At 46.2% G+C, this 23440-nt stretch overlaps 1 protein-coding gene across 13 annotated transcripts in view; it reads right to left on the reverse strand.

The window, feature by feature from the left end:
- LOC121567752 (unconventional myosin-XVIIIa) overlaps positions 1-23440 on the reverse strand; it is a 166142-nt gene that overhangs the window by 44952 nt on the left and 97750 nt on the right. For all 13 annotated transcript variants that reach the window (XM_045218701.1, XM_041877997.2, XM_045218688.1 and 10 more), the window contains 7 exons: positions 23113-23199; positions 21072-21373; positions 20775-20961; positions 20346-20553; positions 20102-20211; positions 16968-17033; positions 12973-13101 (listed from right to left, as the gene is read on the reverse strand). In XM_045218701.1, the coding sequence (XP_045074636.1) occupies positions 12973-13101; positions 16968-17033; positions 20102-20211; positions 20346-20553; positions 20775-20961; positions 21072-21373; positions 23113-23199 (1089 nt within the window). The remainder of the gene's footprint in view (positions 1-12972; positions 13102-16967; positions 17034-20101; positions 20212-20345; positions 20554-20774; positions 20962-21071; positions 21374-23112; positions 23200-23440) is intronic.

The following is a 23440-nucleotide window of genomic DNA, read 5'->3' on the forward strand; positions in this document are numbered from 1 at the left end:
AGCCACGGGGTTCGTAACATAAAGTGGGGGGCTCGTCTGGGATCCTATCTATCCCATGCTACTCATGTAAATTAGTTAGTGTCTGGTTCAGTGTTGAGCTTAGCAGCTGTAACTACCTGTTTTTTTTGTGTGTTCAGTAGTCGACGGCTCGTGTTGCTAGTAGGATGGCTACTTTTGAGTTGGAGGCATTTTTGGAAAACCCCTACGTGGGAGGTTTTTGAGAATTGTCGTAGAGTGGATCTACAGGCTTTGGCTGACCACTTTTCTGTACCCATACCGAGGGGTATAGTGAAAGCAGAAGTTAGGGAAGTAGTGCTAGCGATATTGTTGAGCGAGCGAGTGCTTGTGTTACCGCCGCCTGAGTCTGCTGCTCCTGTAGGGGATGTGGTTGCTGTTTCTGTAAGCCCATCAGTGTCTGAGGACGAGGCTAAGGCTCCAGCCACATTGCCCCGTTATGACCCACTCTCCCCACTGACTGACAGTGATGCCAGGATGGATGTCCGCTCGACACGGCTCCAAATAGAGGCGGAAGAGCGGGCACAAATCAGGCAAGACAAGCTGGAGATGCGTAAAATGGAACTAGAGGCAGAACAGGAGACGCGTAAGCTAGAGGCAGAACAGGAGACGCGTAAGCTAGAGGCAGAACAGGAGACGCGTAAGATGGAACTGGAGACGCGTAGGCTTGATCAAGAACTGGAGACGCGTAAGATGGAACTGGAGATGCGTAAAATGGAACTAGAGGCAGAAACAGCGAGGTTAGTCTCTGCTCATACTATGCCTGCTAGTGAGCCAGCCTCACCAGCGGTGTCGTCTGCTACATTTGATATTAGTAGACAGATCACCTTGGTACCTGTGTTCAGGGAGTCAGAGGTTGATTCCTATTTCAGTGTGTTTGAGCGTATAGCGGTAGCATTGAAATGGCCCGACGAGGTATGGTGCCTATTACTTCAGTGTAAGCTAACAGGTAAAGCCCAAGAGGTTCTGGCAGCGCTACCTCTTGAAGACAGTTTGAATTATGAGGTGGTCAAAGCTACTGTTCTTCGTGCCTATGAGCTTGTTCCTGAGGCATATCGACAGAGATTTAGGTCTCATAAAAAGTCTCCTACTCAGACTTATGTGGAGTTTGCTAGAGACAAAGGAAATCTGTTTGACAAATGGCACAGTGCTAGTAAGGTAACTGATTTTAACTCTCTACGGGAGTTAATCTTGTTAGAAGAGTTTAAAAATTGTTTACCGGACGCATTGTAGTTTATCTGAACGAACAGAAAGTATCCTCACTGTCGGAAGCGTCTGTATTGGCAGACGAGTTTGTGTTGACGCATAAGAGCGTGTTTTCGGCTCGTACGGAGAGCCGGGCTGCGGAGTTGCTAACTTTTAATCCTAGTCGACCAGCAGTACATCCAGCACGCCCAAAAGATGTGCGTCACTGTTTCTATTGTCATAAGGTGGGACATTTGGTTAGTGATTGCTTTTTGCTTAAACGCAAACCGGGGGTGCCTCAGCACGCCAGGCCGCCAACGGGTGTTGGGCTGATTCGAATGCGGTTGTAAGGCCGGAATCAAGACAGAAGCCTCATAGTGAATGTGGTTTGAAAGTCCCTGTCCCAGATCACAGTTATGAACCGTTCATTTTTGAGGGGTTTGTTTCTATATCAGATGACGAAGCGTCTCAGCGTCCAGTTAGAATCCTCAGAGATACTGGTGCGGCGCAGTCGTTCATACTCGCTGATGTGTTGCCCTTGTCCAGTAATACATATTGTGGTTCCAGTGTGTTAGTACAAGGAATTGAAATGGGTTTCGTCCCAGTGCCATTGCACTTTGTGAACGTACACTCTGAGTTAGTCAGTGGATTGTTCAGAGTTGGCGTACGTCCTATGTTGCCAGTAAAAGGTGTGACATTTATAATGGGCAACGATATTGCCGGAGGAAAGGTAATACCCATATTGGAGGTATTGGATAAAAGTGACCAGTCTCTCTCCGAGGAGCTGGCACAGGGTTATCCAGATGTGTTCCCCGCTTGTGCTGTCACACGTGCTCAAGCACGCACAAGTGGGTGAAGTGATAGATTTGTCGAACACGATTCTATTCAGAGAGTGTGACCCAGAGGATAGTTCGGGTGCTACCTCTGGTAAGCTGGTGCAGTCTGACCAACAGCCCAGAGAAAGGAAGAAGGATGTGGAACTTGTTGCTGAGGCCATACAGTTACCAGTTACTCGTGAGCAGCTGATCGCTAACCAACAGGTTGACATTAGCCTGGCTAAATGTTTTTCTAGTGTTGTCTCAAAAGACGAGCTAAAGAAGAAAAACATGGCATACTTCATTGATGGTAATCTCCTCATGCGTAAATGGACATCCCATGTTGACGCTGGCGGAGATTGGAATGCTGTTTACCAAATAGTGATTCCTACAGCCTTTCGACCAAATGTTTTATCCCTCGCTCATGATCACCAGTGGTCCGGACATCTGGGAGTCACCAAGACTTATGATCGTGTTTTGCGACATTTCTTTTGGCCTGGTTTAAAACAAGATGTGGCTCAGTTCTGTCGGACTTGCCACACCTGTCAAGTAGTTGGGAAACCGAACCAGGTTATTTCCCCGCGCCTCTTTGTCCCATACCGGCCATAGGTGAACCATTCGAACATGTGATGGTTGATTGTGTTGGACCATTACCAAAAACAAAATCTGGTAACCAGTTTATGTTGACAATTATGTGTGTGGCCACCAGGTACCCAGAGGCCATTCCTCTGCGAAGGATTACTGCTCCGTTGGTGAGTAAAGCGTTGATCAAATTCTTCTCAACTTTTGGATTACCTAAGGTGATACAAACTGATCAGGGTGCGAATTTCCTTTCTAAACTTTTCAAACAAGTGTTAAAATCCTTGTCAGTTACACACCGTGTGTCAAGCGCATATCACCCAGAGTCTCAGGGTGCGCTTGAACGTTGGCATCAGACCCTGAAGTCTATGCTCCGTAAATATTGTTTGGAATCTGAGAAAGATTGGGATGAGGGAGTTCCTCTAGTGTTGTTTGCTGTCCGTGAGACAGTACAGGAATCCCTAGGGTTCAGCCCAGCTGAACTGGTGTTTGGACACACCATGAGAGGACCTATGAAAGTCCTTAAGGATCAGTTTTTGTCACAAGAGTTGTGTGTGAAAGAAAATGTGTTGGACTACGTTAGTCGCTTTCGTGAGCGCCTACATGCTGCCTGTGCTCTAGCAAAGGAAGCGCTGTCTTCCTCACAGAAACGGATGAAACGACACTATGACACACAGGCTGTTTCTCGTTCACTGCAGCCAGGTGACCGAGTTCTTGTGTTGTTGCCTGTGCCAGGAGCGTCATTGTCAGCACGTTTCTCTGGTCCTTATGTCATTGAAAAGAAACTAACTGAAACTGACTATGTGATACAGACTCCTGATAGAAAACGCCAATCTCGTGTGTGCCACGTTAACATGTTGAAGACATACCACAACAGACCCGTTACTCAGGTAGACAGTCCAGAGAAACTGGCCGAGTCGGCTGTCTCTGTTGCTGCTACGGCTGTAGTGGGAGGTCATGTTAATGATGTGGACGGAGATGGTTTGGAGTTGCGCAATACTCAGCAGCAGTGTGCTAGATTGCCCAATTCAGAGATGCTGCTGTCTCTCCCGTCAAGCCTGATTCATTTAACGGACAGACAGTCAGATGATATTGTGAGACTATTACACAGCTTTCCATGTCTTTTTAATGATGTTCCTACATGTACAAATGTGTTAGAACATGACATTAATGTTGGAAACGCTGCACCTATCAAGCAACATCCTTATCGTGTCAACGTCGCTAAGAGAAAGATAATGAGGGGTGAGGTCGGTTATTTGCTGGAGAATAACCTGGCTATGCCAAGTTCAAGTCCTTGGAGTTCTCCGTGCATTCTGGTTCCTAAACCTGATGGGACATCCAGATTATGTACGGACTATCGGAAAGTCAATGCGGTCACAGTGCCCGACTCGTTCCCGTTACCCAGACTGGATGACTGTATTGATACTGTTGGTGCTGCTACCTATGTAACCAAATTAGATCTTCTAAAAGGTTACTGGCAGGTGCCGTTAACCCCACGTGCCTCCGACATCTCTGCATTTGTGACCCCAGATCACTTCCTACAATATGCTGTCATGGCATTTGGGATGCGGAACGCACCAGCCACTTTCCAACGCCTGGTTAACACAGTATTGGCTGGAGTTCCTAATTGTAGTGCTTACCTTGATGATCTGGTCATTTATTCAACTGAGTGGTCTGATCATGTTAACACTCTAAGGGTAGTGTGTGAACGTCTAGCAACCGCTTCTCTAACCCTGAACTTAGCAAAGTGCGAGTTTGGGAAGGCTACTGTTACTTATCTTGGTAAACAGGTCGGCCATGGTCAGGTGCGCCCTGTAGATGCCAAGGTCTCAGCTATAAACGCATTTCCCGCACCTACCACCAGAAGAGAGCTACGCCGTTTTTTAGGGATGGTTGGCTACTACCGTAGTTTCTGTAAAAATTTCTCTGCGGTAGTTGCTCCATTAACGGATTTGCTCAGTCCGGCGAGAAAATTTGTATGGTCTGAAGATTGTTGTACTGCTTTCAACACTGCTAAAGCACTCTTGTGTAGTACTCCTGTTCTTGCTGCGCCAGATTTTGAGCCGGCCGTTTAAACTGGAGGTAGATGCAAGTGCCAGAGGTGCTGGTGCTGTTCTACTGCAGCAAGACCAGAGTGGAGTGGACCATCCTGTCTGTTATTTTTCACGGAAATTTAACAAATGTCAGACAAACTATTCCACCATTGAACAAGAAGCTCTAGCTTTGTTGTTAGCTCTGCAGTACTTTGAAGTTGATGTTGGTTCCAGTGCATTACCAGTGGTAGTGTATACTGACCATAACCCCTTAGTTTTTCTCCACCGGATGTACAACCAGAACCAACGCCTTATGCGTTGGGCACTTGTCGTGCAAAATTATAATTTGGAGATCCGCCACAAAAAGGGGTTAGATAATGTGTTGGCAGATGCTTTGTCTCGTGTGTAATGATCTAGGTTTTTTTTTGTTATCCCGGTAGGATGATTTGTGAATTTGGGGTTGTGATAGTACGTGTGTCGCAAACCATTGTGGTTTGCTCTTTTAAGGGTGGGAGTGTTACGGATACAGGTATCCTGTGTTTTTGTGTGTTTCTACTCTTTCTGCCCTAATCACAGGTGTCCTGTATGTTCCTGATTGGTGGTCGTTGAGGTGTCTGCTGATTGGACCAATCAGTGAACATTCCTGTTAATTGCACCACCTGTTATTCGTTTGTTCAATCACACATCCCATTTTATAAAAACTAGACTTGTGTTTGTTGAGAGAGAGAGACTTTTTGCCATATGTGAGTATGGACACGGGGGTGTCCTGTGTGTTGTGTACTCGCTAGTTGATGATTACCCTGTTTAGTAGCTTTGTGTGTTTTTTTGGGAAAGGGGGGTTTAAGCTAGATGCCCTTGGGCGTACATTACCCGTAGGACGAAATCTGTCTATAAACACCAGTTAGACCTGAGCGGACCACCCACTGTATTTTTGTATGGTAGCAGTAGCCTAGCGGTTCTTTAGGCAGGCTAGATCAGTTTAGGGGGTTTTACACTATTGTTTCATTTCTTGGGTCCTGCTCAGCCCTTTTTCCCATACCCTTACCGTGTGTTCATAAATAAACACTTTGTGTTTGACGGTAGTTCATGGTAGTTGTGTCTTATTTGTTCTCACTATTCCATGCCACACTTATAATTTACATGAATTTATGTTACGGGTCTCATGTCCATCCACCCTAGATGTTTAGAGCCACGGGGTTCGTAACAAGGGTCCTGTACCTTTCAGAACTGCTGGAGGGTAGGGTCCTGTACTGTACATTTCAGAACTGCTGGAGGGTAGGGTCCTGTACTGTACATTTCAGAACTGCTGGAGGGTAGGGTCCTGTACTGTACATTTCAGAACTGCTGGAGGGTAGGGTCCTGTACTGAACATTTCAGAACTGCTGGAGGGTAGGGTCCTGTACTGTACATTTCAGAACTGCTGGAGGGTAGGGTCCTGTACTGTACATTTCAGAACTGCTGGAGGGTAGGGTCCTGTACATTTCAGAACTGCTGGAGGGTAGGGTCCTGTACTGTACATTTCAGAACTGCTGGAGGGTAGGGTCCTGTACCTTTCAGAACTGCTGGAGGGTAGGGTCCTGTCCTGTACCTTTCAGAACTGCTGGAGGGTAGGGTCTTGTACCTTTCAGAACTGCTGGAGGGTAGGGTCCTGTACATTTCAGAACTGTTGTAGGGTAGGGTCCTGTACCTTTCATAACTGCTGAAGGGTAGGGTCATGTACCTTTCATAACTGCTGGAGGGTAGGGTCCTGTACTGTACCTTTCAGAACTGCTGGAGGGTAGGGTCCTGTACTGTACCTTTCAGAACTGCTGGAGGGTAGGGTCCTGTACTGTACCTTTCAGAACTGCTGGAGGGTAGGGTCCTGTACCTTTCAGAACTGCTGGAGGGTAGGGTCCTGTACCTTTCAGAACTGCTGGAGGGTAGGGTCCTGTACCTTTCAGAACTGCTGGAGGGTAGGGTCCTGTACCTTTCAGAACTGCTGTAGGGTAGGGTCTTGTACCTTTCAGAACTGCTGGAGAGTAGGGTGCTGTTCTGTACACAGAAACACATTGTAAAGCAGAACTTTGGCTCACAAAAGCCTTTGGAGAAGTGTTCTAGAGCGGCAATAGGCTACAATCATAGAGCCCCCGTGTGTGGCAAAATTTAGGAGATATCTAATCAATGGAAGATGGAATTAAAATGACGGAATTAAAAGTTAAAGGAGAAGGATAGGCTACAACGACAAAGAGCCACCAGTAGGCAAACTGCTATTTAATATTCTGAATGGAGTTGTTATTTGTAACTGCAGGATGAGAAAGCGCATGCACTGCAGCCTCAATTAGCCTAGCTAGCTAACGTTAGCTAGCTTACGTTAGCTAGCTTAACTAGCTTCTCCCAGTTTGATGCAGTGCCTTAGACCACTGTGCCACTTCTCCCGAGTGGCACAGTGGTCTAAGGCACTGCATCGCAGTGCTAGCTGTGCCACTAGAGATCCTGGTTCGTATCCAGGCTCTGTCGTTGCCGGCCGCGACCGGGAGACCCATGGGGCGGCGCACAATTGGCCCAGCGTCGTCCAGGGTAGGGGAGGGAATGGCCGGCAGGGATGTAGCTCAGTTGGTAGAGCATGGCGTTTGCAACGCCAGGGTTGTGGGTTCGATTCCCACGGGGGGCCAGTATGAAAAATAATGTATGCACTCACTAACTGTAAGTCGCTCTGGATAAGAGCGTCTGCTAAATGACTAAAATGTAAATGTAAATGTAATGATGCAGTCAAGACAGGTACTACGTACTCATATTTGATTATAAATAACCTAGCTATGGCAGCTTTTAGTCTACTGTAGCACGAGTCGGCTTGGTTGGTTGCTGTCTCACGTCGCTCCCTCCCTCCTCCCCATGTCACTCACTCACAGTACGGCCCCTCCCCCACATGCTAGAGCGGCTCCTCTCTCTCCCTCTTCTCGCACTTTATCAGCTCTGGTTAATAAAGTAGCTTAAAAAAGGGCTTTTCTGCTGCTTCCCTCACTCGGACCGGGTCTGGATCTGACCAGTTCTACATGGAACGGGTCTAGTTGTCCTCGGTTCTGTTCGGAACGGGTCTCTATATTTAAAAATATATATTTGTGCATATCGAGTGCGGATGGCAAAGCACCAGGTCCATTTCGGAAGGGGTCCAACTTTTTGAACCCTTGAAGACCTCTACCTCCCAGCATTACACAACCCTCTCCAGTCCAGTCTGACCCTCAGCCAGCCACACTGTGAGGAATGACAATCACTCTTAATCAAATCAAATCAAATTTTATTGGCCACATGCGCCGAATACAACAGGTGCAGACATTACAGTGAAATGCTTACTTACAGCCCTTAACCAACAGTGCATTTCTTTTTAACAAAAAAAGTAAAAATAAACAACAACAAAAAAAGTGTTGAGAAAAAAAGAGCAGAAGTAAAATAAAATAACAGTAGGGAGGCTATATATACAGGGGGGTACCGGTGCAGAGTCAATGTGCGGGGGCACCGGCTAGTTGAGGTAGTTGAAGTAATATGTACATGTGGGTAGAGTTAAAGTGACTATGCATAAATAATTAACAGAGTAGCAGCAGCGTAAAAGGATGGGGTGGGGGGCAGTGCAAATAGTCCGGGTAGCCATGATTAGCTGTTCAGGAGTCTTATGGCTTGGGGGTAGAAGCTGTTGAGAAGTCTTTTGGACCTAGACTTGGCACTCCGGTACCGCTTGCCGTGCGGTAGCAGAGAGAACAGTCTATGACTAGGGTGGCTGGAGTCTTTGACAATTTTGAGGGCCTTCCTCTGACACCGCCTGGTATAGAGGTCCTGGATGGCAGGAAGCTTGGCCCCAGTGATGTACTGGGCCGTACGCACTACCCTCTGTAGTGCCTTGCGGTCGGAGGCCAAGCAGTTGCCATACCAGGCGGTGATGCAACCAGTCAGGATGCTCTCGATGGTGCAGCTGTATAATTTTTTGAGGATCTGAGGACCCATGCCAAATCTTTTCAGTCTCCTGAGGGGGAATAGGCTTTGTCGTGCCCTCTTCACGACTGTCTTGGTGTGTTTGGACCATGATAGTTCGTTGGTGATGTGGACACCAAGGAACTTGAAGCTCTCAACCTGTTCCACTACAGCCCCGTCGATGAGAATGGGGGTGTGCTCAGTCCTCTTTTTTTTCCTGTAGTCCACAATCATCTCCTTTGTCTTGGTCACGTTGAGGGAGAGGTTGTTGTCCTGGCACCACACGGCCAGGTCTCTGACCTCCTCCCTATAGGCTGTCTCATTGTTGTCGGTGATCAGGCCTACCACTGTTGTGTCGTCGGCAAACTTAATGATGGTGTTGGAGTCGTGCCTGGCCATGCAGTCATGGATGAACAGGGAGTACAGGAGGGGACTGAGCACGCACCCCTGAGGGGCCCCCGTGTTGAGGATCAGTGTGGCAGATGTGTTGTTACCTACCCTTACCACCTGGGGGCGGCCCATCAGGAAGTCCAGGATCCAGTTGCAGAGGGAGGTGTTTAGTCCCAGGATCCTTAGCTTAGTGATGAGCTTAGAGGGCACTATGGTGTTGAATGCTGAGCTGTAGTCAATGAATATCATTCTCACGTAGGTGTTCCTCTTGTCCAGGTGGGAAAGGGCAGTGTGGAGTGCAATAGAGATTGCATCATCTGTGGATCTGTTGGGGCGGTATGCAAATTGGAGTGGGTCTAGGGTTTCTGGGATAATGCTGTTGATGTGAGCCATGACCAGCCTTTCAAAGCACTTCATGGCTACAGACGTCAGTGCTACGGGTCGGTAGTCATTTAGGCAGGTTATCTTAGAGTCCTTGGGCACGGGGACTATGGTGGTCTGCTTGAAACATGTTGGTATTACAGACTCAGTCAGGGACATGTTGAAAATGTCAGTGAAGACACTTGCCAGTTGGTCAGCACATGCTCGGAGTACACGTCCTGGTAATCCGTCTGGCCCTGCGGCCTTGTGAATGTTGACCTGCTTAAAAGTCTTACTCACATCGGCTACGGAGAGCGTGATCACATAGTCATCCGGAACAGCTGGTGCTCTCATCTCGAAGCGAGCATAGAAGTGGTTTAGCTCGTCTGGTAGGCTTGTATCACTGGGCAGCTCGCGGCTGTGCTTCCCTTTGTAGTCTGCAATAGTTTTTAAGCCCTGCCACATCCGACGAGCATCAGAGCCAGTGTAGTACGATTCAATCTTAGTCCTGTATTGACTCTTTGCCTGTTTGATGGTTCGTCGGAGGGCATAGCGGGATTTCTTATAAGCGTCCGGGTTAGAGTCCCGCTCCTTGAAAGCGGCAGCTCTACCCTTTAGCTCAGTGCGGATGTTTCCTGTAATCCATGGCTTCTGGTTGGGGTATGTACGTACGGTCACTGTGGGGATGACATCATTGATGCACTTATTGATGAAGCCAGTGACTGATGTGGTGTACTCCTCAATGCTGTCTGAAGAATCCCGGAACATGTTCCAGTCTGTGCTAGCAAAACAGTCCTGTAGCTTAGCATCTGCGTCATCTGACCACTTTTTTTATTAACCGAGTCACTGGTGCTTCCTGCTTTAGTTTTTGCTTATAAGCAGGAATCAGGAGGATAGAGTTATGGTCAGATTTGCCAAATGGAGGGCGAGGGAGAGCTTTGTATGCGTCTCGGTGTGTGGAGTAAAGGTGGTCCAGAGTTTTTTTTTCTCTGGTTGCACATTTAACATGCTGGTAGAAATGAGGTAGAACGGATTTAAGTTTCCCTGCATTAAAGTCCCCGGCCACTAGGAGCGCTGCATCTGGATGAGCGTTTTCCTGTTGATTTATGGCCTTATACAACTCATTCAGTGCAATCTTAATGCCAGCATTGGTTTGTGATGGTAAATAGACAGCTATGAAAAATATTGATGAAAACTCTCTTGGTAAATAGTGTGGTCTACAGCTTATCATAAGATACTCTACCTCAGGCGAGCAAAACCTCGAGACTTCCTTAGTATTTGATTTTGTGCACCAGCTGTTGTTTACAAATATACACATACCGCCACCCCTTGTCTTACCAGAGTCAGCCGTTCTATCCTGCCGATGTAGCGTATAGCCCGCTAGCTGTATGTTATCCATGTCGTCGTTCAGCCACGACTCGGTGAAACATAATATATTACAGTTTTTAATGTCCCGTTGGTAGGATAACCGTAATCTTAGGTCATCCAATTTGTTCTCCAATGATTGAAGATTGGCTAATAGGATTGATGGGAGTGGCAGTTTACTCGCTCGCCGTCGGATCCTTACAAGGCACCCCGACCTACGTCCACGATATCTCCGTCTATTCCTCATGCGAATGACGGGGATTTGGGCCTTGTCGGGTGTCTGTATGATATCCTTCGCGGCCGCCTCGTTGAAGAAAAAATCTTCGTCCAATACGAGGTGAGTAATCGCTGTCTTGATATCCAGAAGCTCTTTTTGGTTATAAGAGACGATGGCAGAAACATTATGTACAAAATAAATTACAAATAACGCGGAAAAACACACATAATAGTACAATTGGTTAGAGGGCTGTAAAACGGCAGCCATCTTCTCCGGCGCTGTTCTAGGATGTTCTAGGATGCAGACGTTTACAACTAAACATGTCTCCAACAAAGGAAACTATCAATATCCTGTTCCTAAATCAAAACAAACAATGAGGAAAAACTTGTGTTACTTACAGAGAGAGGCAGAACTCAAATAAAACAGGCAGGACTCCTTCACAGGAGGCAGAGCAGTAAAGAGAAGCCCACTGTCCTTGAAAAGCAATTTACAGACAGCAACCTTGAGCCCAGCTTAGCACCAAAGAACTACCAGAGATGAGGATGGCAGGGCCTAGGAAAACAGCGGTCAAAGCCCAATCTCTCCAAACAGACATGCACACACCAAGACTCACATGTAGGCTACTGCTACACAATTCATTCACACTAACCACTCTCTCTCCCCCTCACACACTCAGACAAACATACAAATACAGAGACATGCACACACACACACACACACACACACACACACACCACAGGACAGTCCAGGACAACACACAGAGCTGAATAGATCCCCACCGGTGGTTCCAGTCATTCAGTGGAGGGTGTTATATTCCTGGTCGTCATGCTCACTCTGGTGTGGTGGGGCAAATAGGGTGTGTGTGGGCTGTTTTCATCCGCCAAACACACACAGCCCTGTCCCTGCCGTGTCTGTCTCCAGTCCCAGACCTCCCCCACATGACTGGAGCAGGGATTATGACAGGCGTCTACAATAATAATCACACCCTGTAGGAAGACCAGCCCCACTGTTTACCCCCTTCCAGTTCCCCCCACCACTCCACTGTGCCAGCCACCAAGAACATGCTTTGACAGAAAGATTGTTGGGAAAGGCAGGGTACAGGGGCTGTGACGTGTATGAATAAAGTTATTACTGTTCAAATAGGTAAGGAGAGAGCCTGTACTGTACTGTAGGTGTGTCCTACTACTTGTCAGTCCTTTCCTTTTTGAACCGCATCACCCCTACATAGATCAGAGGTCAGGTCGTAGTGTGAGAGACAGAGAGGAATGCTAAAATGGAGGGAGAGAGTGAGAGGGCAGGGGATAAGGCGAGGTGTGTGTGTGTGTGTTCTGGTGCGGTAATCGATAAGGCTGTGATTGAGGGAACGTGGGGGAGTGTGTGTGTGTCCCAGAGGAGCAGATGGAAGGCTATCAGCTGGGCCGGGGGCCAGCAGAGGCAGGATAGATTTATGACACCGTGCTCTGATGAACTTCTGATTTAGTGAGCCGCTAAACTGCCCCACAGAGGTGGGTGGCAGAGCTAGCAATGGAGCGAAAGCATGCCATTAATTCGAGGCAGAGAGAGAGAGGGTAGAGAGAGTGAGAGCGAGTAAAGAGAGAGGGAGAGTGAAACTATCATTCTAATGCTCCGGTGGGAATATTCTCTTCCTCTCTGAAAGAAGCACGCGTCTTCTCTGTGGTTTTCATGGCAACACATTGACTAACTTCACTATAATGGAAGAGAAATTAAAAAGTTGTCGGAGGGGACAAATAACCATATGATAGAATGGGAAGCTTCAGTCCCTTTCAGAGTTTTCCCAAGACATTGTCTGAGGCAGAGAACAAAGAGAGCAGCAAAGCAACCCTGACACAAGTACTTTCTGTACTGGCAAGGGATACACAGCTCTTCAATGTCAACGACAGGCATTGGCTTTGAAAGTGTAGGCATTAGGAACCAACACTGCACTGTGTGACGTGGTCGAGTGGCAAGAAACGGTCAGTTTTGCTGATCTAAGGTCAGTTTTGCTCCTTTCGCCATCTAATCTGAGCTGGGCTTTGGGATGGTAAGAACTGGGTTGAGAGCGCTCACTCACCTTCCTCTTCTTGAAAGCCTGTCTGGCCAGGTATCCTCTGCAGGCAGCCTGGAACATGGTGATGTTGCGTCTGGTCTGGACGTCGCTCTGCTCCTCCAGTTTGGCCAGGGTCCCCGCTCTGAAGAACACCTGGTGAGAGACAGGGGCAGTTAGATACTGATTAATCATGACACTAGAATTGTATTGAAGCCAGACAGGGAGCAGGTGTGTGTGTGCAAGGTTGCACAATACAATGGAATAGAAGTACAATAAACAGAAAACTGGAAATGTGCAACTTTTTCATTTGGGGGTATTGTGGCATACAAACGAAGAATTACATGAATTTATTTTTTACATGATTCAAAGTTGCTGAGTTGGAATGCCCCTAAAAATCTGCAACCATACATCTGGGATTGGGGAATTGAATATCAACTACATCACGTCCTGCGTTTACTTTGCATTTCAATGGTGTTAACAGTGGGGGCTTTTAATTGAGTTGGATTACCCGATCTGCTCTGGGAGATTGGGTGGGGCGCTGCTGGTGGACAGTTTCTCAGTCCAGAGCTGAAAGCTCATCAAACTCATTGAATGCTGCCGAATTGCATTAGCATGCTAATAGTGTTAGTGGGAGAGCTATGCTTAACTTCACAAAAGCCTCATTAAAACTCCCTTGTGTTAGCAACACATGCGGCTGCCACGGCTACAGAAAGGAAAATAATAAAGACAGGAAGTTTCTGGGGAAACTCTAAAACGACAGGTAGAGTTTGTGGTGAAGCTTCTCTTGGATTTAGCCGTCATCTCCTGTTAGTCAGAGGCACTGTGTTTTCTTCAACTCTAAAACAATTGAGATGGTTAGTCCACAGTGTTTTGTTCAGATTTCACCAAGCGGCTCCTCAAGACGGGAGCGTTATGCAGCAACTGCATCATGACGCATCTGGATTGATCTAACACAGTACTCCAGGGCCCTTAACAACCTATCATCCTCCATCAGAGGCACAGGATGAGAGAAAATACTTTACCCAGCCCAGACAACGCTCAGAGCCCAGCTCTCAGGGAAGTGTGTGTACAGCCAAGCCAATAGCCCATGAAGAGAGTGGGCTGGGCGCGGTGAAAACACACAGCACCAACACACCCACACTTCTCTGCCGTAGGGCAACGCGTTTGACTGGAAAGGTTATGTCTTTACCTCCAGAGAACATCGGATTGAGTTTGCTACCTCTATTGTCAGTAGTAGAGGATTTATCATACACTATATGGGCATTCTGTTATATGGATCCAAAATAACATGTTAACAAATCAACAGCTTGCATGGTATGCTTGCATTAACAATGCACACTTCTAACTGCTCGCCGGGCGCCAATGACGTGGATGTCGATTAAGGTACACACTATCACATCACGATGAGGAGGAGCTGAGAGAATACTGTCCAGCCTGTGACTTTCCTGCCCACCATCACGACCTGCTAGTGAGGCAACCGCTAAGCAACGCCAATGGGAGGTGTGATGTGTCAGAGTAAACGGCCCAGTCACACAGGCCTTCCCCCCATAGCGGGATGACCTTCTGCATAGCAATGACTGTCAGCGTGGGCGAAGGAACATACTGAATGCAACTCTAAATGTCGACTGAGGTCGTGGGCCGTTCCAGTGGGTCACTTGGGGCTTGTTGTTTTGTCAGTAACCTCAGCCTCTTGTCCATTTTCCTCAGCATGACAAGATATGGGAAGGCACACACACACTCAAACATTGCCTACGTCAAACTTCCCTAAACATACAGTACCAGTCAAAAGTTTTAGAACACCTACTCATTCAAGGGTTTTGTCTTTATTTTTACTATTTTCTACATTGTAGAATAATAGTGAAGACATCAAAACTATGAAATAACACATATGGAATCATGTAGTAACCAACAAATCAAAATATATTTGAGATTCTACAAATAACCACACTTTGCCTTGATGACAGCTTTGCACACTCTTGGCATTCTCTCAACCAGCTTCACCTGGAATGCTTTTCAACAGTCTTGAAGGAGTTACAACATATGTTGAGCACTTGTTGGCTGCTTTTCCTTCACTCTGCCGTCCGACTCATCCCAAACCATCTCAATTTGGTTGAGGTCAGAGGATCGTGGAGGCCAGGACATCTGATGCAGCACTACATCACTCTCCTTCTTGGTAAAATAGCCCTTACACAGCCTGCAGGTGTGTTGGGTCATTGTCCTGTTGAAAAACAAATGATAGTGGGACTAAGCCCAAACCAGATGGGATGGTGTATCTCTGCAGAATGCTGTGGTAGCCATACTGGTTAAGTGTGCCTTGAATTCTAAATAAATCACAGACAGTGTCACCAGCAACGCATCCCCACACCATAACACCTCCTACTCCATGCTTTACGGTGGGAACTACACATGCGGAAATCATCTGTTCACCCACACCGCGTCTCACAAAGACACGGCGGTTGGAACCAAAAATCTCCAATTTGGACTCCAGACCAAAGGCAAATTTCCACCGGTCTAATGTCCATTGCTCGTGTTTCTTGGCCCAAGCAAGTCTCTTCTTCTTATTGGTGTCCTTTAGTAGTGGTATCTTTGCAGCAATTCGACCATGAAGGCCTGATTTACACAGTCTCCTTTGAACAGTTGATGTTGAGATGCTTCTGTTACATTTATTTGGGCTGCAATTTCTGAGGCTGGTAACTCTAACGAACTTATCCTCTCCAGCAGAGGTAAATCTAGGTCTTCCATTCCTGTGGTGGTCCTCATGAGAGCCAGTTTCATCATAGCGCTTGATGGTTTTTGCGACTGCACTTGAAGAAACGTTCAAAATTCTTGAAATGTTCCATATTGACTGACCTTCATGTCTTAAAGTAATGATGGACTGTCGTTTCTCTTTGCTTATTTGAGCTGTTCTTGCCATAATATGGAATTGGTCTTTTACCAAATAGAGCTATCTTCTGTATAACCCCCTACCTTGTCACAACACAACTGATTGGCTCAAACGCATTAAGAAGGAAAGAAATTCCACAAATTAACTTTTAAGAAGGCACACCTGTTAATTGAAATGCATTCCAGGTGACTACCTCATGAAGCTGGTTGAGAGAATGCCAAGAGTGGCAAAGCTGTCATCAAGGCAAAGGGTGGATATTTGAAGAATCTCAAATATACAATATATTTTGATTTGTTTAACACTTTTTTGGTTACTACATGATTGCATATGTGTTATTTCATAGTTTTGATGTCTTCACTATTATTTTACAATGTAAAAAAGAGTAAAAATAAAGAAAAGCCATCGAATGAGTAGGTGTGTCCAAACTTTTGACTGGTAGTGTACTTTTCCTACTGTTTACCTCAGAACAATACTTCCCGCTGTCCTCTATTCCATGGACATTCTGAAAAAGCTAATTAGCAATTTATCAGCCTGTCCTTTCCTTTGGATTTTCTCTTTTGCATCTGAAAGGTTTGAATCTCACTGTGCTGATTGGTGTTTGTGGAGGGTTATCGGCAAGCCACGGCGAAGCACCACAAACCAAGAGAGCTGTCGCCTGCCAAAATCAATGGCTACAGGGGGCAACAGGAGGGAAAACAACAAAGAGAAAGCCAGACTTATTTTCTTCTGAAGAAGCAGAAGAACTGTGGAGCAACCTTCCCCGGCCCAACTGAAAGTCAAACCTGATCAGTGTGTGTGTGTGTGTGTGTGTGTGTGTGTTTGGGGGGGTAATTGTCACCCAGTGTCGCCAACCGCCAACTAACAGACAAAGGCTGCTAGCCCAGGGACCCAGCAGCAGACCTATGATTCCAGTGAGAAGGGCATGCTGGGTAAATAGCTGTCCCTCCCAGGCAGAGACAGAACACCTTAGGGCCTGATTTAGACTGTACTAAGCCTTCACACCTATTGTCATAGAGTCACCTGTAGTCATAACACTTTTACGAAGCATGTAGTAATGATTTATACATAGTTCATTATTAGTTTACATATTCTCTCTCTCTGTGTGTCTGTGTGTGTGTGTCTGTGTGTTACTTACCCTGCTCAGGCCCATGTGGTAACTGCTGTTCTCCAAGTCTAGAGACTCCAACAGCTCCTCCACAGCCTGAAACAAAACAGATAAATGGACAGACAGATCAATGAAGAGATCAACAGAAATGGACAAACAGACAGACAGTGCTCTTGTAAAGTCAGCTCCCCTCTGTCGTCGCCCCAAAGTACTGCACACAGCGCCATAGCAACAGGCACACTCCTGGAACATCAGCCTATCCACCAGGAGACTGCAGACCAAAACAACTCAGCGAACAAAGCTACAGCTAAGGCACCAAGCTAGCTATCTGTAACCTCCATTTCAGGTCGTTTCTGTGACAGGAGTCTAAATATGGACTGTATACTGTATCTAAAGCAATCTCAGGAGAGGTGGAGGAGGAGGAGGAGGGTCTTTAAAGTTCGACTAAAAAGTGAAGTTGGAAGATAGCTGGAGCCTCAAGGGGGAGGATGGTAGTTAAGTTGAACAAAATTAGCTGTTTTAAAGTAACTGTCCAGTGTTTCCAAAGTTCTATGAAATATGACCTTTAATGAATTACAATATGAATGAAATAGTTTTCCTTCCCAAAAAATTGTAATTAAATATGTTAAAAAGCAGCTTTTCTGTGTTGGAATGGTGTGGGCATACCCCAACAACAGAATGTTGTGTGCGTATAACCGGTCATTAAAAGTATTCATACGAGTAGCCCACTGATTGGTCAGCTCAACCTCATCAGGAGGATTACATCATCTTCTCCGAGGAAAGAGCAAGCATTTTTGAAAAAGTCTGTATGAGGTGGGTTTTTTAAAGTATTTTCTCTCCAATTTATGCTTTGGCCACAAATACTAGTATAGGATGACTCAACCACATTATTTGGGTATGAGCTAACAGAATATTAACTTTTAAAAGTGGACAGTGGACAGTTACTTAAAGGACTTTTGGCAGAGAGGATACCTGCAGGATTACTGGGTCTGGTAGGTAAAGAGGCTCAGTGGAGGATGAAGTCACTACAGCTACAGTAACACCGCTACAGTAACACCGCTACAGTAACACCGCTACAGTAACACCGCTACAGTAACACCGCTACAGTAACACCGCTACAGTAACACCGCTACAGTAACACCGCTACAGTAACACCGCTACAGTAACACAGCTACAGTAACACCGCTACAGTAACACCGCTACAGTAACACCGCTACAGTAACACAGCTACAGTAACACCGCTACAGTAACACCGCTACAGTAACACCGCTACAGTAACACAGCTACAGTAACACAGCTACAGTAACACCGCTACAGTAACACCGCTACAGTAACACCGCTACAGTAACACCGCTACAGTAACACCGCTACAGTAACACCGCTACAGTAACACCGCTACAGTAACACCGCTACAGTAACACCGCTACAGTAACACCGCTACAGTAACACCGCTACAGTAACACCGCTACAGTAACACCGCTACAGTAACACCGCTACAGTAACACAGCTACAGTAACACAGCTACAGTAACACAGCTACAGTAACACAGCTACAGTAACACCGCTACAGTAACACCGCTACAGTAACACCGCTACAGTAACACAGCTACAGTAACACAGCTACAGTAACACAGCTACAGTAACACCGCTACAGTAACACAGCTACAGTAACACAGCTACAGTAACACCGCTACAGTAACACTGCTACAGTAACACCGCTACAGTAACACAGCTACAGTAACACAGCTACAGTAACACAGCTGCAGTAACACCGCTACAGTAACACAGCTACAGTAACACAGCTACAGTAACACAGCTACAGTAACACCGCTACAGTAACACAGCCACAGTAACACAGCTACAGTAACACCGCTACAGTAACACAGCTACAGTAACACCGCTACAGTAACACAGCTACAGTAACACAGCTACAGTAACACAGCCACAGTAACACAGCTACAGTAACACCGCTACAGTAACACAGCTATAGTAACACCGCTACAGTAACACAGCTACAGTAACACCGCTACAGTAACACAGCCACAGTAACACAGCCACAGTAACACAGCTACAGTAACACAGCTACAGTAACACAGCTACAGTAACACAGCTACAGTAACACAGCTACAGTAACACAGCCACAGTAACACAGCCACAGTAACACCGCTACAGTAACACAGCTACAGTAACACAGCTACAGTAACACCGCTACAGTAACACAGCCACAGTAACACAGCCACAGTAACACAGCTACAGTAACACAGCTACAGTAACACCGCTACAGTAACACCGCTACAGTAACACAGCTACAGTAACACAGCTACAGTAACACCGCTACAGTAACACTGCCATGCAGCCCACGCTAAGAGGAAGAGACAGACAGGCTTCTAGCTCTGAGAGAGAGGGCTTTGTTTGAGTTCTCGTTGGAAAAAAAAGAACATTTTCTAAGATGCTGACACAGGGGAAAACCTCTTACTCCCCTCTCGCTTTCTTTCTGTCTTTCCTCTCTCCTCCCTCTCCCCCGCTCCCGCTTCCCCTCCCCCTCTCCCGCTCTCCCACCCCGCTCCCCCTCGGTCTGTCTAGCTCCAGAGAATGAAGTACCTTTTTGTCCATTAATTATTTCTGCCAAGGAGTCTCATTTTCTCTTTAACTCTTCCATAGCTCCCTGTATGTTTTAGCACCAGAATGGTTTAGCTGTGACAGAGAGGACCTCTAACTGCTCTACTTCAAAAACACAACCTCCTTACACAACAATGAAAATAACATATTTCAGCCAAGAGAATGTCTATTCCATTTATTCAATTCCAGCTACAACGGTTAATATTTAATATATTTAATATTTCTACATCCAAAAATACTTTTACTAGATTCCTAAGTTTTAACCACACTTCTGAGTAGGTAGGGTAGGTTAATAGCTTTTTTACTATTACACTATACAGTAGGTACTGAAGACAGAAAGAGAGGAAGAAGAGATGGAAGGGGAGGATGGAGAGGAGGCACGTAATTAATCAGCACACCAGTCATATGCTGCCAGCCAACGTAATCATAATTAATTACACACAAGAGCAGATCTAGGAGGGGGAGGGAGAGAAGAGGAGGAGGAAAGGAGGGATGCTTTTATATTCTCATTTGTTTACGAAGTGGAGGGAACGCCTCGACACTCACTCTCTTCTCGTCTGTGACGATGTAGTGGCGCCCATGCTTTTTGGTCAGGTGGGGCGCCAGCACGTCGAAGCGGCGTCGGAACTCGGAAAACACCATGTGATCAGGGTATCCTTTATGGAAAAGACAGAACAAGGTCAACATTTATTTAATAATTTGTATTATTAAACAGTTCAATAAGAAGAATTAAGGGGGAAAATGTCCCTCTCCCATGACTTAGCTTGACTTGGGTGGTGTCTAGTCTTACCTTGCCTGTAGATGCGCAGGGCGTCGATAAGCTTAGATCCACGGAGCTGAGCCCTCAGGAGGCCCACATCCAGCTGCATGAGGCCTGAATCGCAGCTCTCTCCATGGGCCACGCGCGGGTCCCCGCCCACCCCCACCGCGTCTGCCTTGGGCAGCAGGCAGTGGACAAAGTGAACCCTGGACCTGCGCACCGTGTCCAGCAGAGCATCCTGGAGAGACGGAGAACAGGGAGTTAAAGCATTTACACACACACACAAAAAAACACACATGAACAAAAACAAATACTTAATTTTGTACACATTTGCATGTATAAATTAATGTTTATATAGTTTTATTTGAATAACAAAGTTCTTCAGAGCAACTTGGGCCTAAACCCTCTCAAAGAGGAAGCAGAGGTAGGCCTTGGGTGGGGAGAAACCGCCCCACTCACCACTTGCAGTTTGATCTGGATACAGAGGCTCTTCTTCTTGACAGCGGCCATGCCTGTAGTGAAGGTCTTCCTCATGCTGGTGGCTCTGCGGAGGGCCAGCTGAGATCCCCCCTCCAGCCCTGCGATGGAGCCAGACAGCACTGTGGGCCCTCCACTACGACTAGAGAACAGACTGCTGATGTTCTTCCTGTTAGAGAGAGATAGACAGAGAGAGAGACAGAGAGAGAGACAAAGAGGTAAGTATATTTTCTTTGTAAAGTGCTACTATGGAGAACACTCAGTGAATTAAATGCGTACTTCTGTGAGTCCTGCAGCAGAGTGGCAGCGTTCTGGGAGGCGGGGTTCTGCTTGGCGTGGCTCAACCAACCCTGAGCATCGTACTCCACCCAGTCTGTCCCGTGGCTGTGGCCCAACAGGAAATGATGCGGCTTGTCGCTCTTCAGGAGCAGGGCGTGTCCCTTGTTGTCCCCCTGGTCGGGGCCGTAGTAGCTGAAGAGTCTCTCCAGAAGAGTGTCCTCAGAGCCCCCTGGCTGCACAGCCTCCTCCTCCATCAGCCACAGCAGACCTCGAGCCTCATCTGTCCTCGCCAGGGTGCGCACCTGGGACCATCGCAGGAACACACACAGGTTAGAGAGGTGGGGATCTATCACTTGAGTCTAACACAAACACAAGTGAAGCAGCTGTGCAGAAAGCTTAGGTCCACAGCTCAGTCCAACATGCAGGTGCAGCTTTCACAAGCAACTCAGACACACATTAGACCACAACAGCACAGAGATGCTCACCAATCTCCACTCCACCAGTCATCCATCCATTCACGACACTGTTAACTCCATACACAGCAACACCCAATAAAGCCAAAACCAATAAAGCAACCTAGTCTCCTATTTTTTTTACTCATCGTTTAAATGTCACAACACGGCCTTCAGCCCTGGCCCAGTGTTACCATAACATTACACCTGCTTTGCTGTGACACTTGTATAAACTCGTAATTATGAACTAGCACAGTGTTCAAACGGCCTAATATGATTCAACATCTCTGTTCTACATTTCTGTAACAAAACAAGTCATTTTGTAAAGGTAATCATAATGTTTTGGAAAATAGGAAGCTATAAGAGAGATGAGTCTTTGCTTCCTCATTCTAGAGCTGGTATTAAAATGCACTCCTGGGCAGTGGAGCATTTAGAAACCTTGCTCTCTGACAGTCCACTTTGATAATAAATGGTGTTATTAGTCTATGTGAGAGTGTAGACACCTCTTTGGTGGACTCATTAAATCTCTCTATGGATGTAGGGAGGTGCAGGCAGGGCTACTTGAAGTGGTTCACAACTAGTGAAGCGAAAGCCTTTAAAATTATTTGCCAATTTAAATATTTAAACTGCTAGAAGCACTGCAGATCTGTTGTACTGTGTTGGTTTCTCTAGTAGCAGTCAACTTAATCAATTGGCAAGTCAGGTAAATCTCGATCCTTTTCAGAGAGAGATGAGAAATAAGAAGCTCTTATTCAGAATGATCCTATACCCTCACAGTATTTGACACTGCAAGCTGGAGGTGAATGACCTGTGGATATTACTTGGATTCTAATATGTCATTTTTTCATCTAGGTCTATAGATCTACTGTTCTTTTCATGGTGCATTTTTCTCCTTGTGTGAGTTGGTTTCCAATAAGTATGGCGCTGGTTCAATGCCGTTTGTTTGTCTGACTTATAGCCGTGTTTGGCCATGCGTGCCCTTGTGCACTAATTCGATGACAAACACACACACACGCAAACACACACACAAAGTTATTTACTTTCGTCTCAACTTTTCAATCAATTCCTGTGTGGCCCCCTCCTCATTCACTTTTGATCTAATTCTTGTTAATGTCACTTTCGCGGGCCAATACACATCAATGCAACACATTTCTGTTAAGAACGCGTGCCATGCAGAGTCGTCTCATAAATAAACTGAATTTGATGGCTTTGCTCTGAGAAGCCAACCCTGACTGAAAAAAGCTTTGAACTCATCGAGGGTGAAAGGAATCAAACTCGACTGCAATTAATATATTTGATGTGGGATGAATTCCAACAACTAAATTGCTAGGATAAAAGAAAACAAATAAAAACGAGCAAACAATCAAAAGCCAAGTTAACTGGATGGAGGTAATAAGCCTGACATGGCTTACACACAGTCATTTGTCTGACAGACACATTTGAATTAGGGGAGCCCTTTCATTGGCAAAGAAGAGAGAGAGTAAGGACTGTGTTTAACCCCACTTGACGCTCACAACATGATGAAATCCAAGATAAAGTCCACTACTGATACTGTACATTCAAAAGAGGCACAGAGAGATTCTCCTTACCAGCGCTTGGGTTGATGCTTGGTCTATAGCTGCTACAGACATTGAGGTACTGGACTCTATGTCATCTAATGCAAGCTCTATGTTTTCCTAGATGGGAACAGAGGGGTTGGTTATGTGTGATTGGAGTCAGTGATTTTCAGAGTTAAAGATCTGCTTATGTAAGAGTCTATAGACAATTACATTACAATCAAAAAAGCTCAATCTGACGTTTTATGTTATTTTCACACTAAAACAATACAGGTATGTTAATGACATTTATGATTTTATTCTTCAGGAAGTTTAAAAAGCGGGGGAGAGGGTTTGAGATTTTCAAATCATTGGTATACTT

The sequence above is a fragment of the Coregonus clupeaformis genome, chromosome 6 (genome assembly GCF_020615455.1).
Source record: "Coregonus clupeaformis isolate EN_2021a chromosome 6, ASM2061545v1, whole genome shotgun sequence".
NCBI lineage: Eukaryota > Metazoa > Chordata > Actinopteri > Salmoniformes > Salmonidae > Coregonus > Coregonus clupeaformis.